The sequence below is a fragment of the Nomascus leucogenys genome, chromosome 20 (genome assembly GCF_006542625.1).
Source record: "Nomascus leucogenys isolate Asia chromosome 20, Asia_NLE_v1, whole genome shotgun sequence".
Lineage (NCBI taxonomy): Eukaryota > Metazoa > Chordata > Mammalia > Primates > Hylobatidae > Nomascus > Nomascus leucogenys.
In genome coordinates, this window is record NC_044400.1 from 25,838,730 (window position 1) to 25,856,429 (window position 17,700).

The 17,700-nt window shown below is 37.2% G+C and overlaps 1 protein-coding gene across 1 annotated transcript in view; it reads left to right on the forward strand.

Moving 5' to 3' along the window:
- EPB41L5 (erythrocyte membrane protein band 4.1 like 5) overlaps positions 1–17,700 on the forward strand; it is a 174,072-nt gene that overhangs the window by 66,149 nt on the left and 90,223 nt on the right. Inside the window, exons 11-14 of the mRNA XM_030800955.1 lie at positions 5,117–5,186; positions 8,573–8,742; positions 9,784–9,890; positions 11,432–11,459. Of these exons, the coding sequence (XP_030656815.1) occupies positions 5,117–5,186; positions 8,573–8,742; positions 9,784–9,890; positions 11,432–11,459 (375 nt within the window). The remainder of the gene's footprint in view (positions 1–5,116; positions 5,187–8,572; positions 8,743–9,783; positions 9,891–11,431; positions 11,460–17,700) is intronic.

The window sequence follows — 17,700 nt, forward strand, 5'->3', positions numbered from 1 at the left end:
TACAATCATGTCATGTGCAAACAGGGACAATTTGACTTCCTCTTTTCCTAATTGAATACCCTTTATTTCCTTCTCCTGCCTGATTGCCCTGGCCAGAACTTCCAACACTATGTTGAATAAGAGTGGTGAGAGAGGGCATCCATGTCTTGTGCCAGTTTTCAAAGGGAATGCTTCCAGTTTTTGCCCATTCAGTATGATATTGGCTGTGGGTTTGTCATAAATAGCTCTTAATATTTTGAGATATGTCCCATCAATACCTAAATTATTGGGAGTTTTTAGCATGAAGGGCTGTTGAATTTTATCAAAGGCCTTGTCTGCATCTATTGAGATAATCATGTGGTTTTTGTCATTGGTTCTGTTTATATGATGGATTATGTTTATTGATTGGCATATGTTGAACCAGCCTTGTATCCCAGGGATGAAGCCCACTTGATCTTGGGGGATAAGCTTTTTGATGTGCTCCTGGATTTGGTTTGCAAGTATTTTATTGAGGATTTTTGCATCGATGTTCATCAGGGATATTGGTCTAAAATTCTCTTTTTTTGTTGTGTCTCTGCCAGGCTTTGGTATCAGGATGATGCTGGCCTCATAAAATGAGTTAGGGAGGATTCCCTCATTCCATCGATTAGAATAGTTTCAGAAGGAATGGTACCAGCTCCTCCTTGTACCTCTGGTAGAATTTGGCTATGAATCCGTCTGGTCCTGGACTTTTTTTGGTTGGTAGGCTATTAATTATTGCCTCAGTTTTAGAGCCTGTTATTGGTCTATTCAGGGATTCAGCTTCTTCCTGGTTTAGTCTTCGGACGGTGTATGTGTCCAGGAGTTTATCCATTTCTTCTAGATTTTTTGTTTATTTGCATAGAGGTGTTTATAGTATTCTCTGATGGTAGTTTGTATTTCTTTGGGATCAGTGGTGATATCCCCTTTATCATTTTTTGTTGCATCTATTTGATTCTTCTCTCTTGTCTTCTTTATTAGTCTTGCTAGTGGTCTATCAATTTTGTTGATCTTTTCAAAAAACAACCAGCTCCTGGATTCATTGATTATTTGAAGGGTTTTTTGTGTGTCTGTCTCCTTCAGTTCTGCTCTGATCTTAGTTATTTCTTGCCTTCTGCTAGCTTTTCAGTGTGTTTCCTCTTGCTTCTCTAGTTCTTTTAATTGTGATGTTAGGGTGTCAATTTTAGATCTTTTCTACTTTCTCTCGTTGGCATTTAGTGCTATAAATCTCCCTCTACACACTGCTTTAAATGTGTCCCAGAGATTGTGGAATGTTGTGTCTTTGTTCTCATTGGTTTCAAAGAACATCTTTATTTCTGCCTTCATTTCATTATGTACCCAGTAGTCATTCAGGAGCAGGTTGTTCATTTTCCATGTAGTTGAGTGGTTTTGAGTGAGTTTCTTAATCCTGAGTTCCATTTGATTGCACTGTGGTCTGAGAGACAGTTTGTTACAATTTCTGTTCTTTTACATTTGCTGAGGATTGTTTTACTTCTAACTATGTGGTCAATTTTGGAATAAGTGTGATGTGGTGCTGAGAAGAATGTATGTTCTGTTGATTTGGGGTGGAGAGTTCTGTAGATGTCTATTAGTTCCACTTGATGCAGAGCTGAGTTCAATTCCTGGATATCCTTGTTAACTTTCTGTCTCGTTAATCTGTCTAGTGTTGACGTTGGGGTGTTAAAGTCTCCCATTATTATTGTGTGGGAGTCTAAGTCTCTTTGTAGGTCTCTCAGGACTTGCTTTATGAATCTGGGTGCTCCTGTATTGGGTGCATATATATTTAGTATAGTTAGCTCTTCTTGTTCAATTGATCTCTTTACCATTATGTAATGGCCTTCTTTGTCTCTTTTGATCTTTGTTGGTTTCAAGTGTGTTTTATCAGAGACTAGGATTGCAAACCCTGCCTTTTTTTGTTTTCCATTTGCTTGGTAGATCTTCCTCCATCCCTTTATTTTTAGTCTATGTGTGTCTCTGCACGTGTGATGGGTCTCCTGAATACAGCACACTGATGGGTCTTGACTCTTTATCCAATTTGCCAGTCCGTGTCTTTTAACTGGAGCATTTAGCCAATTTACATTTAAGGTTAATATTGTTATGTGTGAGTTTGATCCTGTCATTGTGATGTTAGCTGGTTATTTTGCTCATTAGTTGATGCAGTTTCTTCCTAGCCTCGATGGTCTTTACAATTTGGCATGTTTTTGCAGTGGCTGGTACCGGTTGTTCCTTTCCATGTTTAGTGCTTCCTTCAGGAGCTCTTGTAAAGCATGCCTAGTGGTGACAAAATCTCTCAGCATTTGCTTGTCTGTAAAGGATTTTATTTCTCCTTCACTTATGAAGCTTAGTTTGGTTGGATATGAAATTCTGGGTTGAAAATTCTTTTCTCTAAGAATGTTGACTATTGGCCGCCACTCTCTTCTGGCTTGTAGAGTTTCTGCTGAGAGATCCGCTGTTAGTCTGATGGGCTTCCCTTTGTGGGTAACCTGACCTTTCTCTCTGGCTGCCCTTAACATTTTTTCCTTCATTTCAACTTTGGTGAATCTGACAATTATGTGTCTTGGAGTTGCTCTTCTTGAGGAGTATCTTTGTGGCATTCTCTGTATTTCCTGAATTTGAATGTTGGCCTGCCTCGCTAGGTTGGGGAAGTTCTCCTGGATAATATCCTGCAGAGTGTTTTCCAACTTGGTTCCATTCTCCCCTTCACTTTCAGGTACACACCAATCAGATGTAGATTTGGTCTCTTCACATAGTCCCATATTTCTTGGAGGCTTTGTTCATTTCTTTTTACTCTTTTTTTCTCTAAACTTCTCTTCTCGCTTCATTTCATTCATTTGATCTTCAGTCACTGATATCCTTTCTTCCAGTTGATTGAATCGGCTACTGAAGCTTGTGCGTGCATCACGTAGTTCTCGTGCCATGGTTTTCATCTCCATCAGATCATTTAAGGACTTCTCTACACTGGTTATTCTAGTTAGCCATTCGTCTAATCTTTTTTCAAGGTTTTTAGCTTCTTTGCGATGGATTCGAACTTCTTCTTTAGCTCGGAGAAGTTTGGTCATCTGAAGCCTTCTTCTCTCAGCTCGTCAAAGTGATTCTCCATCCAGCTTTGATCCATTGCTGGTGAGGAGCTTGTCCTTTGGAGGGGGAGAGGTGCTCTGATTTGTAGAATTTTCAGCTTTTCTGCTCTGTTTTTTCCCCATCTTTGTGGTTTTATCTACCTTTGGTCTTTGATGATGGTGACGTACAGGTGGGGTTTTGGTGTGGGTGTCCTTTCTCTTTGTTAGTTTTCCTTCCAGCAGCTGCATGTCTGTTGGAGTTTGCTGGAGGTCCACTCCAGACCCTGTTTGCCTGGGTATCACCAGCGGAGGCTGCAGAACAGCGAATATTGCTGAACAGCAAATGTTGCTGCCTGATTGTTCCTCTTGAAGCCTCATCTCAGAGGGGTACCCGGCCATGTGAAATGTCATCCGGACCCTACTGGAGGTGCCTCCCAGTTAGGCTACTCGGGGGTCAGGGACCCACTTGAGGAGGCAGTCTGTCCATTCTCAGATCTCAAACTCCGTGCTGGGAGAACCACTGCTCTCGAAGGTAGTATTTCATTTAGTTTTGCATCTGGGTGTTCTTGCTAGGGACTCTGAGAGACTTGAGTTGAACACCTTTACAGTTGTCCCTTGATGCGTGAAGAACCTCGGGCAATTATCTTCCAATTTCTTGGGTGTTAAATCCCCTCATACCTCCAGCTTGTCCTATGGGCAAATGGAAACTGCTTCCAGGCCTAAGAATGCTTTAGGCAGAGAGATAAAGAAAGCTCCTTTTCTACCTTTTTATAAAGTTGTCTTGAGAGTTAATTAATACTTGTGAAGCACTTAGAAGAATACTTAGGGCAGGCCAGGTGGCTCACTCCTGTAATCCCCACCAAGGTGAGGGCTCACCTGAGGTCAGGAGTTCAAGACCAGCCTGGCCAACATGGTGAAAACCTGTCTCTACTAAAAATACAAAGATTAGCCGGGCATAGCATGGTGGCACGCACCTGTAATCCCAGCTACTCTGGAGGCTGAGGCAGGAGAATTGCTTGAACCTGGGAGGTGGAGGTTGTAGTGAGCCGAGATCACGCCACTGCACTCCAGCCTTTGTGACAGAGCGAGATTCTGTTTCCTTTCCTTTTCCTGCTATTATTTATTCATTATTGTTTTAGTAAAGCTCTTGTAAAGTTATGTTTTACATCTATTTTATATGTTATATTTAAAGATTAGTCAATCGGAGTGTCACATTGTTTTGACATTCACAATTTATGGAAATACAGAGTTCAAATGTGTGGTAGGTGGTTTGGAATTTACAAGTAGGGAGATACAGTTGGAAAGCGGGCCATAAAGCGAGGTTAAAAAAATTAAGATGTATTTCCTCAAACCAAAATTCCTGTTGAAATCAGTTGAGTCCGGTTGCAGTGGCTCACATCTGTAATTCCAACACTTTGGGAGACCAGGGTATGAGGATCACTTGAGCCCAGGAATTTGAGACCAGCCTGGGCAACGTAGCGAGATGCTGTCTCTACAAAGAATACAAAAATTAGCCTGGTGTGGTGTGGGAGTAAGGCTGAGGCAGGAGGACTACTGGAGCCTGGAAGTTCATGGCTGCAGTGAGCTATGAACACACTACTGCACTCCACCCTGTGCAAAGGAGGGAGAACTTGTCTCAAACAAACGAAAAGAGTTGAAAACCATCATTAGTGTTTTTCTTTATGGCTTTTTTTTTTTAAGCTTTGTGGTCATTCCTATGTCTAGTTCCTGTGCTGCTGCTCTAACACTGGAACAATTTTCCCTAGACCTAAAAAATCTTACACCATAATCGAGACCTATCAAATACATAGATTTCTTTTTCCTTAACATTTTAAATATCTGATCTGTGCAGCCTCAATTTTGTCAGAGATGTTGCTTTTGAAACATGTACTGTGTTTTTCTGTTTCCTGTCTTTTAATGGGCATTGCAAGTTATATTTACCCTTCTGTCAATTTTAAATTCAGGAGTTAGATGGTTAAATGTATTTGAAATAAAAACAATTTTTTTCATATTTAGAGAACATTTGTTTGTAATTTGGCTTTTATTCTCTTATTATATTATAGGCCGAAGATAACCAGATTGGATTTTAAGAAGAATAAATTAACCTTGGTGGTTGTAGAAGATGATGATCAGGTAGGAATGAAATTATATTGTATTACTTGTTTAACAGTGACTGTATTATGTGGTAACTTATTTCTCTAAAAGAGGGACTGTACCTCATTGTTTTAAAGAGCCACAGAATGCAAACAGTATAATTAATGCTTTAAATAATTTCCTTACTTGGGTCATACCATCCTAAAAATATGGTTTTCTGCCCGCAGAATGAAAAATAATATAAAAATGTCTTCTTGTTTCTTCATTGATAATATATCTGAGGTGTATAAAAAATTACATTTAAGTGACCCAGCCAGTCACCCAGGCTGGAGTGCAGTGGCACTATCATAGCTCACTGTAACCGGGCTCAAGTGATCGTCCTGCTCACTCAGCCTCCTGAGTAGCTGGGACTGCAGGCACATGCCACCATGCCTGGCTAATTTTTTCATTTATTTGTAGAGACAGGGGATCTCAGTATGTTGCCAAGGTTGCTCTCAAACTCCTGGCCTTAAGTAATCCTCCCATCTTGGCTTCTCAACATGTTGAGTTTACAGGAGTAAGGCACTGTGGCAGACCAACTTTATCTCTTTATTAACTGATCAAAAAGATCTACCTAATAATAATAAAGCCTTTTGAATTAAAGATTACCTTTGTATCAGTTACAGTGTGGTTCTTAATTGATACATGCATGGATGCAACTCACATGCATTGTTCTTAATGCAAGAAGCCAGATTTAAAAAATTATGTATTGAACGACTCCATTTATATGATACTTTAGAAAAGGCAAGAAGAATTTTACTTTATGCAAATTAATAAATTTTAACATATGCATACAGATATAGATAAAAGCAATTTGAGCAAATTGTTAACAGTTGTTGAATCTAGACACTATGTATATGGGTATTCAGTTTTTCTGTATGTTTAAACATTTTTATAATGATGAAAAGATTTTTTTTGAATCCAGTTCTTTCATTTTCCTCTGCTCAGTAATTTGACTGCTATACTTTTCCCGTTTTAAACACACAATGGGATACTATGCAGCCATAAAAAAGAATGAGATCTTTTTTGCAGGACCATGGATGGAGCTGGAGGATATTATCCTTAGCAAAGTAATGCAAGAACAGAAAACCAAATACTACATATTCTCACTTACAAGTGGGAGCTAAATGATAAGAACTTATGAACACAAAGAAAGCAACAACAGACACTGGGATCTACTTGAGTGGGGAGGGTAGGAGGAAGAGTAGAAAAGATAACTAACTGAAAGATAACTGGACTTAATCCCTGGGTGATGAAATAACATGTGCAATAAACCACCATGACACATGTTTACCTATGTAACAAACCTCTTGTACCCCAAACCCAAAATGAAAGTTAAAAAATAAAAAAGAGTGCTGCTCTGAACACTAAGGTGTATGTATATTTAGCTTTTGTACGTACCACCAAACCTCTTTCCAAAATATTTAATATGAGTTTATACTCCCACCAGCAATGTTATTGGTGTTTTTTTCTTTTTTTGCTAATGTTTGGAATTCTGTCTTTTTCATTGTAGCCATTCTCGTGGAGTAGAATGTGGTTTTAGTTTGTGTTCCCCTAATGACGACTCTGGTTTAGTAGTTATTTATGTAGTTATTGGATATGTGGATATCTTCTTTATGAAATGCCTACTCAAATCTTTTGCTCATTTTTCTATTAGGTCATGTGCCTTTGATTCATTGAAAAAATTCTTTGTATGTTCTGGATATTAATTCTTTGTTAGATATTAGTGTTGCAAGTATCATCTACTCCTTGTTTTGCCCTTTTTCCACTTTTGTTTTTAGATGACATGTAATAATTGTACATATTTATTGCATACAGAGTGATATTTTGATACGTGTATACAATGTGTAATTATAAAATCAGGGTAATTAGCATATCCATCTTTACTGTCTTTTTTTTTTTTTTTTTTTTGAGACGGAGTCTCGCTCTGTCGCCCAGGCTGGAGTGCAGTGGCGCAATCTTGGCTCACTGCAAGCTCCGCCTCCCGGGTTCCCGCCATTCTCCTGCCTCAGCCTCTCCGAGTAGCTGGGACTACAGGCGCCCGCCACCACGCCCGGCTAATTTTTTTGTATTTTTAGTAGAGACGGGGTTTCACCGTGGTCTCGATCTCCTGACCTCGTGATCCACCCACCTCGGCCTCCCAAAGTGCTGGGATTACAAGCGTGAGCCACTGCGCCCGGCCTCTTTACTGTCTTAATAGTGTCTTTAAATAACCTGAAAAGTACCAAAAATTATAAAATAGATAACCATCTTATTCATGATCTAGATTTAACATTTTTTACATTTTGCTTCAGATCTCTTTTAGAGAAAGATAAACACAATTATGTGCATGAATAAATAATACCAACTAAAGTCTAACCCCCTTATTACCTACCCCCTTTCTTCTGGTACCTGGTCACCAATTTTGGAGGGTATTATTCTCATATATATTTTGTAACTTTTTCCAAATATTAACACATATTAGAATTGTTTTAAAAACTTGCATAATTATATATATTTGCAGCTTGCCTCTTTTATCTAAACGTGTACCTATGTAGATCTAACATATATATATGCTATTGTGTAATATGAATAAACAATAGCACATTCATTCATTCATCATTTATTCATTTATCCCTCTGTATAATTTTTTACATATGCCACTATTTACTTGACCATTTCTCTTTTTTTGGACGTTTAGGGTTTGTACCAAGTTTTACTATTATAAATGAGACTGAGGAAAAATACATCTTCATATATAACTTTTGATGTTTAGGAAATAATTTTCCCCAGAGAGGCAGTATAAACTTAGTTGTTAGAGGTGTGTGTAGATTCTGGAGCAAGAGTAATGGTTAGGTTCATTTCTGGTTTTCTTTCTTAATAGCTTTGTGATTTTGGGCTTAATTTCTTTGAGCCTCAGTTTCCTTATCTATGAAATGGGGCTAATGATAGTATCTACTCATTGAGATAATTTATGTGAAATCCTTAGAAAAATTTCTATATGAATGTTAACTATTATAATTAGACTCATGGGAGTGTGGTTACTAGGACAAAAATGTGAGCATTTTTAGGGCTGTTGATACATACTGCCAGATCTGATATGATTCCTCAAATTATAATTATACAGTCATCCCAAATATTGGCAGATGAAATCTCATTTTATGTCTCTCTCACAAATGAGATCATGTAAGTAAAGGGGAATAACTCCTAGGAATAATTTTGTATTGGCTGATAAAATGAGCAACTTGATTTCAACTCTGCCCTTATTATGTTGATACTATAAAGAGTGTCTGAATTTCAGGGAGCACACTAGATCCTTTATTCATGGATGTGTTTGTATCTCAGAAATAGGAGATAGGACTGTTTGAACTAGTAATCATCCTTTTATATATACTTTTCTTTTTCAGGGCAAAGAACAGGAACATACATTTGTCTTTAGACTGGATCACCCAAAAGCATGCAAACATTTATGGAAATGTGCTGTGGAGCATCATGCTTTCTTCCGCCTTCGAGGCCCCGTCCAAAAGAGTTCTCATCGATCAGGATTTATTCGACTAGGATCACGATTTAGATATAGGTTAATTTTAATAGCTGTTTTATCTGTCTTTCATTGCATACAGGCCAAAAAATTTAGGCCAACCTTCTGTTTTTTACAGATATGGTAACTAAGGTAGAGAGGAATAAGGTGGTTTGCCAGAGTCTTCCATTGGCCAAAATAAAATAGAAAAAGTGTTACTGTTATTGGTTATAATTTCTTGAATAGATGGGAAAACAGTAATTGTATAATGGCTTTTATGCCCCTCTGGATATTTACTTTATATATTAACCCACTCCCAGTTTATCTATTTAACAAGAGTTTTATGGACTCTCCACCCACCACTGGATACCATATAGAAAAGGGTTTCTTGCACTGAATGGGAAATTAGTCTGGATAACATTTGTGGTTCTTTGTAAACCTGAAGGTCATTATTCTCATGACTCCTTGTTTGTTGTCATGAGTTAGAAATGTTTTGGTTTACTGGAGAGTGGATTATTGGTTGTGAGTTTTCTGCATGCCATGGAAATCAGTTAAAGGAGGAATGGATTGTACCAATAATGTGGCCAGTTGATTGTGTGGAGTTAATAGAAGTAGTATTGTATTCTACTTAAAGTAAGGAGGCATTTTCTGAACAGAATTTAAATGGAAATCAAGGAGAATAAGACAATAGTCTTAAAAACCATTTCTGGAAAATTATACTGAAAAGTGAATATCACAATTAGAAAAAGTAACTGAAAATATTCTTTTATTTACACACTTTGCACTGAGGAATGTAGATGGGAAAGGGAGGGAGTTTCCATAAAAGGACAGATATTCCAAACTTATTTAATGTGTACTTAGGTGATATGCATGCATACGAGAAAAATAAAACCAACATAATCTGTTGCATATTTCACAAAAGCCTAAAGAGTGAAAGAATGATATGGTAAAGAGAGAGATCAAGACTATTAGTAGTTGTTCCTGTGCGATGAAGTTTAGGATGATTCTTTTAAGGAGAACCTGAATGTAGACTGTCTTATTTGTGTGTGTTTTATTACTGTAGACCTAAAATTTCCCTTACTTCTGTTATGCCTCATTTAGTGGGAAAACAGAGTATCAGACCACAAAAACCAATAAAGCAAGAAGATCAACATCCTTTGAAAGAAGGCCCAGCAAACGATATTCTAGACGAACTCTACAAATGAAAGGTGAAGTGTAACCCTCTTTCAAAGGATTATTTTTCCATGACAATTAATTATGTGCTGGTGTTGTTTCCATAAGAGGAAGTTACCTGAATCTCCTCCTCAGGTCTGTTCCAGTCAACTAAAGTACTTTTCTGGCAGAATCAATTTCATGGGATACACAGACAAAAATTGCCTGTATTGTTAGCAGAGATTCAACTTTATGTTAATCCCAATTCAAATGATAGTCTGAGGTTATGTTCAGTTTTTGTATACAAAACTGTTTCTGTAGAGCAACATATTCTCTCCCTTTTTGACTTACAGATCTCATTCCAAAACATCCCTTAATCTCCTTAGGAATTTTAAAAAACATTTTTATTTATTTGTTTATTTTGAGATAGTCTCACTCTGTTGCTCAGGTTGGAGTGCAGTGGCATGATCTCAGTTCACTGCACCCTCCACCTCCCAGATTCAAGTGATTCTCATGCCTCAGCCACCTGAGTAGCTGGGATTATAGGCATGCGCCACCACTCCTGGCTTATTTTTGTATTTTTAGTAGAGATGGGGTTTTGCCGTGTTGCCTGAGCTGGTCTTGAACTCCTGACCTCAAGTGATCCGCCCACCTCGGCCTCCCGAATCCTAAAAGGATTACAGTCGTGCCTGGCCAAAACATTGTCTTGTGATGAATTTTTTTTAAGTAAAATTTATTTTGTATTATAATATTAAGGATTCTATTAAATACTATTTTAAAATATATTCATCATTGTTATACATAGACATTTCCTAATTCATAATTGTTACTGCTGATTAAGATCAATTATATAAGAAAAAGCACTGTTTACTTTGACAAATAAATTAAACCTTGTGTTTGGTTTTAAACTGAATTTGCATTAAAATGCAAATTGAATTTTAAGTATTTCCACTGTCAGAGTCATCACCAGTTGTCCAAAAACAACTGTAATGATCTGATGTTTGGCAGTATTGACTTTTTTATAAAAATGATTTATACTCATAAGTTTTGGTGTGGCTATAAATGAAATATACAGCTATAAATGAATTGTGATGATTTTAAAACCCTAAGTTTTCTCTTGGTTTCCACTGATGATAATTCATAATCAGTCAGGTCACTGTGGAGGCTTACAGATTGGTTCTGTTTAAAAGGAGGAGATATATATGCATTGTATTGCTTTATTTGAAAAATGAAAATAATTGCCATTGTTGACTCTATGATGTGAATCCCAAAACACTTCGGTGAATTGAAGGTTTTTAGATTTATGGTTGGGGCCAAATGTGGTGGCTCACACCTTTAATCCCAGCACTTCGGGAGGCCAACGTGAGAGGATTGCTTGAGCCCAAAAGCTCAACTCTTAGGAGTTTGAGACCTGCCTGGGCAACAGTAGTGAGACCCACCCCTATCTCTACAAAAACATGAAAGACCCTTTCTCAAAGAAATAAATTTATGGTTGTGAAACATGGCTTGTAAAGCAATTAAAGTTTTGCTTTGAATAGTGCAGCAGTTTATCATGTAAGATGAAACTAATGTGGTGTTATCTTTTTTCTTCTGTTAGCCTGTGCTACAAAACATGAAGAACTTAGGTAAGTAACGTTTTGCAACTTAGGAATTGATATAGAATGTTTGGGATTTATGTAGTTGCTATCATTAAACAAATATTTAAGACCTATCAAAATGTCAGGTTGTCAAAATGTCAAGTTGTCCCTAAGGCACCAGGGATATATCAGGGAATAAATGAACATTAATGCCAGATAAAATTGACATGATGAAAAATTAAAGCAGTTTAAGGAAGTAAAGAATGGGGTTGGAGCAGATGAACCATTCATAAAGAGAATGACATACATTTGTTATTGGCAAGTGGCTGAGGATCTAAAGATAAATTATGATCCTTATACATAAGGAGCACAAAGGAGAAAGGTTGATTTGCAAATAAACAGTTTTCTTCCTGGGATAAATCCCACTTGGTTGTGGTGTATAGTCCTTCTTCATGTTTTATGTTGCTGGATTTCATTAGCCTAGTATGTTTTTGGATTTATGTGTGTCTATTCATCAGAAATATTGGCCTGTAGTTTTCTTATAATGTCATTGTCTGGTTTTTTATGTAGGGTGGGTAATACTGGCTTTACAAAATAAGTTTGTATATGTTCCCTCCTCATCTATTTCTTGGGAAGAATTTGTAAATAATTGGTATTAACTATTTAAATGTATGGTAGAATTCACCATTAAAGCCATCTTTCTCTTTATGTGAAGCTTAAAAATTCTTATGAGAGATCTATTCAGATTTTCTTTTCTTCTCTTTTTTTTTTTTCTTGGGGCGGGGGTCGGGGGCATGCAGGACCTAGCTCTTTCACCCAGGCTGCATTACAGCAGCTTGAGCATGGCTTGGCTCACTGCAGCCTCACCCTCCTAGGCTCAAGTGATCATACCACCTCTGCCTCCCAAGTAGCTGGGACTACAGGCACTTGCCATCATGTCTGGCTAATTTTTAAATTTTTTGTAGAGATGGGGCCTCCTTGTATTGCCCAGGCTGGTCTCAAACTCCTGGGCTCAAGCAATCCTCCTGCCTCTGCCCCCCATCTTGCTGGGATTACAAGCATGAGCCACAGCGCCAGGCCCTCCTGGATTTTCTTTTTCTTCTTGATTCAGTTTGGGAGTTTGTGTCTTTCTAGAGTTTTGTCTCTTTTATCTATGGTATCTAGTTTGTGGGGATACAGTTTGTATTCCCTTTTCCTTTGTATTTCTAAAAGTTCCATAGTAATATCTCCTCATTCCTTTCTGATTTTTAGTATTTTGAGTTTTTTTTTTTTTCTTGACTAGTCTAGCAAAAGATTTGTCAATTTTGTTGACGTTTTCAAATAGAAAAGCTTTTGGTTTCATTGATTTTTCTGTTTTTCTGTTTCATTAATTTTTGCTCTATGTTATTTTTTCCTTCTACTTGCTTTAGGTTTAGTTTGCTGTTTTTCTAGTATTTAAGGTGGAAGATTAGGTTATCTGAGATCTTTATTTTTTAACATTTAAAGATACTAAATTTCCTTTCAAGCACTGCTTTAATTCAATAGGTTTTGCTATGTTGTGTTCTTGTTTTTTGGTTACCTCAAATTATTTTCTAACTTGTGATTTCTTCTTTGACTTGTTTGATTACTTAGGAGTGTGTTGCTAAATTTCCATGTATTTGTGAATGTCAAAATTTTATTTTTTTCTAATTTTATTCCATAATGGGTGGAGGACATACTTTGTATGATTTCAATCCCTTTAAACTTACTGAGACTTGTTTTATGGCCCCTCCATATGAGTCACCCATGAAAATAGTTTATGTGTAGTTAAAAAGAGTATATATTTTGCTGTTTCTGAGTGGAGTGTTTTATAGATGTCTGTTAGTTTATTGTGTTCAGATCTTCTGTTGCACTGTTCATCTTTTGCCTAGTTTTAATCAGTTATATTGACAGTAGAGTATTGTAGTCTACAACTATTGTCTATTTCTCCCTTTAGTTCTTTCTGTTTTTGTTTCATGTATGTTGTGGATTTGGAGTAGGTATGTATGTGTTGATAATTTTTATATTATCCTGATGGACTGTTCCTTTTTATCTCTAGTAACTTTTGTTTTAAAGTTGATTTTATTTGATGTAAATATTGCCAGTCCAGTTTTCATATGGTTGCTTTTCCATGATACAACCTTTTCATCAAGTCTGGAAGTTTTTACCCATTATTTCTCTAGATATTCTTTATGCTGTCTTTCTCTTCTCCTTCTGGAATTCTCATTAACATGTAAGTTGTTACGCTTGATGGCGTCCTACACGTCTCTGAGTCTGTTCGCTTCTCTTTATACGATTTTTTTTTTTAGACTACATAGTCTCACTTGACCTGTCCTCAAGCTTACTGATTTTTTTTTTAAACCACTTAAATGTTTGTTTCACTGGAGAGAGTATCTGCTTTTGTTTTCAAATTACCATTCTGAAGGTCTTGCTTCTGGTAGCTCCATTAATTAAATTTAATTAATTAATTTTTTTTGAGATGGAGTCTTGCTCTGTCGTTCAGGTTGGAGTGCAGTGGCATGATCTTGGCTCACTGCAACCTCTGCCTCCAAGGTTCAAGTGATTCTCCTGCCTCAGCCTCCCAAGTAGCTGGGATTACAGGCACGCACCACCATGCCCACCTAATTTTTTGGATTTTTAGTAGAGACAAGGTTTCACCATGTTGGCCAGGCTGGTTTCGAACTCCTGACCTCAAGTGATCCACCTGCCTCGGCCTCCCAAAGTGCTAGGATTACAGGTGTGAGCCACCATGCCCAGCTGGCTCCATTAATTTTAATATTACTTATTACAATGAGGCTATATCTATGGTCTCATATAATGCTTAATAATTGGTATGTATTAGAGTCTCCTAGAATGCCTGTTAAAGATAAGATTCAGACCATACCCACAAATCTAGTTTATTTTTGAATTTGTCTGTACTCTTACATGGCAGGTGTCTCACTAGACCTTTTTCGAAAGAAGTTGGTTATTTTTGGGTATTGAGTATCATCAGCCTCACCTTGAAATGTCCATTTTTTTTTCACTTTGAAAGCTGTTAAAGCCAGTCCATGATTAGTGATTGACTATAATAGCACTCCGCTTTTTGAACAAGGACTCCCCTCAAGTTTCTTTAGCTGTCAATAGGCTGTTGAAAATAAATAAATAAATATAACAGGGAGGAAGTGAAATTTCTGTGAAATTCTCTCCATGAAATTTTTATTAGGTAAAAAAACAACATTTTGTGCCTTTTCTGTGCTGTATACTTTTATTTTTCTTGGATTTATTTATAAGCTGTGCTTTTCAGAAAAGTAGAGTAATGGCTGGGAGCAGTGGCTCATGCCTGTAATCCTAACACTTTGGGAGGCCAAGGCAGGCAGATCACCTGAGGTCAGGAGTTTGAGACCAGTCAGGCCAACATGGCAAGACCCCATCTCTACTAAAAATACAAAAATTAGCTGGGTGTGGTGGCACGCGCCTGTAATCCCAGCTACTCTGGAGGCTGAGACAGGAGAATTGCTTTAACCCTGGAGTTGGAGGTTGCACTGAGCTGAGATTACACCACTGCACTCTAGCCTGGGTGACAGAGCGAGACTCCATCTCAAATAAAAAAAAGAAAAATGGAGTAATGTTTGAGATTTTTCTGTACCTTTGGAGCTATTTTGTTTATTTAATGGATTATGTCTTGCTTTCTTGAAAAGGAGGCTGGGATATGGAATATTAGAGCTTAAAGTAAAAAGTGAGTACCTGCTAAAGTTAGCAGGAATGTAAACAAAGTATTCAGCAGTGGTACGTAGTTGAAAAATTAAGGCTTTTATTTGCAAAATAGGAGGTTGTTCTTTAAGATGTTCTGAAACACATTTCTGGTAAAATATGAATATATATGGTGCCTGTTTTGGAATTATGATTAACTTTAATGGCTAAATGTTAGTGCCTCTTCATTAGTGATGCTTTTGGCTCTGGAAAACATAGCAGAAATGGTATATTTAAGGAATGATTTTTTTTTTAGACTAAGCTTTTAGAAATGAGATGTAGAGGGGGACCTAACTCTCCTGAAGGTTATTGAGCACCACCCATCGCAGTGCTTGAGAAAACCTGAGCTCCGACTGGCATGTTGTATGCCCTTTCACTCTTGCCCTTCCAGTTCTGTTTGTATGAACAGTTTTGCTCCATTGAACCATGGAAAACAGTACTGTTTGAAAAGACACAACTATTTGACCTGAAAAGCTTCTCTACCTTGTATTCTGCAGTTTTGTAAAATGCCCATTTGAATAACAGATTTTTTAATTGGCTAATGTCAGTCATTTTTCTTGTACTGTTTTGGCTCTTAACTATTCTTGTGAGTCATGAATGCTATAAAGTATTTTAAGAGGTGATTTTTAAAGGATAGTTGACATTTCAATTGCTAGTACTTCTTATACAGGCTTAATATGCAGTCTTGAAGACAGGAAAGAGGAAAAGAAAAAATGGTATTGGAAATCAAATGAGTAGAAGGTATACTATGTAAAAGCAAAAAGGGTCAGTTATTGTATGTAGTCCTTTAAAAAGGGAAGCTTGAACTAGGTTAGTAATGAGAAATAATTCAGTAATTCCTTCATATTCATGGAAGTGAAAGAATGTATATAATTATCAGAAAATAATGCTTTCTGTATTTCAAACAATTTAAAACAGGAAGCTATGATTCAATTAACATCACTTATAAGTATTTTGTTCTCATGTTATTCTTATTGATCACCTACTAAAGTTATTTCTAGTTAAATGAAAAGCTTCAGAGAATAACCAAGGGACCATGGACTAGCAGGTCTAACTTCTATACCAAGCAGGCTGGGTGAGATTTCATTAAGACTTAGGATCATGGGTGTTCTAGGAAGAGCAACATGGTTAGTAAAAAGAAATTGTGCCTGATGGGTGTAATTTGTAAAATTGCCATGGCAGTGGATCTGCACTAAATTGGTGTGTGTGTGTGTGTGTGTGTGTGTGTGTGTGTGTGTGTGTGTGTGTTGGAGGGGTGGGGTGGGATTTTTTTGTGTTGTTTTTTTTTTTTTTTTTTTTTTTTTTTTTTTGAGACAGGGTCTTTCCCTGTCACCCAGGCTGCAATGCAGTGGCATGATCATGGCTCACTGTAACCTCAACCTCCTGGGATCAAGCAGTCCTCCTACCTCAGCCTCCAAAGTATCTGAGACTACTACAGGCACACACCCTCACACATAGCTATTTTTAAATTTTTTGTAGAGCTGGAGGTCTGGCTCTGTTGCCCAGGCTGGTCTCAAAGTCCTAGGCTCAGGCAGTCCTCCTGCCTCGGCCCCTGAGAGTGCTGGGATTTCAGGCATGAGCCACCATGCCTCGCCAATAGTATTTCTTTGAAATGTATTTTGTTGTTGTTGTAATCACTATTATTTGTATGTCGCTAATATTAACTCATTTAGTCGTTCTAACAGTCTCATGCAAATGAGTAACCCAAGGTGTGCAGAATAGACCTAGTGACACAGCTTGGCTTTGAACCCAGACAGTGACAGTGCAAGTTATGGTGACTCAACTTGTAATTGATCTGTAGTTCTTAAAAAAATAGAATATAAAATATGTTCACTCTTCATTCCCCAGCTTTTTAGCAGGGCCTCTCTTCATTCTTAGGTTCTTAACTGGTTGGCTTTCATTATCAGGTAGTGGTTTTTTGCTCTCACCTTGTTAGAAAGGCTTCTGGATCCTCTATTCAGAGGTTGTATTTGAGAGCTTTGCCTGTTTCCTCTTAGTAGAATGACATGTTGGCTGGTTATAAAATAATATTCTTGATTACTGCTGTAGGAGGTCTTTGCCAACCTGATAATTGGTAGTGATTTGCTTTTAAATCTACTCGGGGTACCCGAAGTATTCTTCCTTATCCTTGAAGATTAGTGGCTGAACAATAAGGGAATGATTGCATTTCATTTTCTGTCTCATTTTCCTGAAACAGTACTGTCATTAAATCTATAAATTATTTTCTCACTTTCAAGGAGTTTTTTTGTATCTTTGAATTATTTTTTACATTAGTTGAATTTCTTACTTCACGGATACCATTTATCCTTGTTTTAGAATGTCTGGCATTAGGAAACTTTTTTTCTCATTTTGTTGTGAGTTATAGTTCATATTTGAGTTTTTATTTTATTGAATTTTTTTTTCTGCTGTTCTGTAGTTTCTATTTATTTTTTTGTATTATAGGTTGAGGGTTTTTTCAAGTGCTTTTTGTGGGGATGGCAGGGTGGGGATGGGTACAAACTAAACTGAAAAAAATTTTTTTTTTTTTTTTTGAGATGGAGTCTTGCTCTGTCGCCCTGGCTGG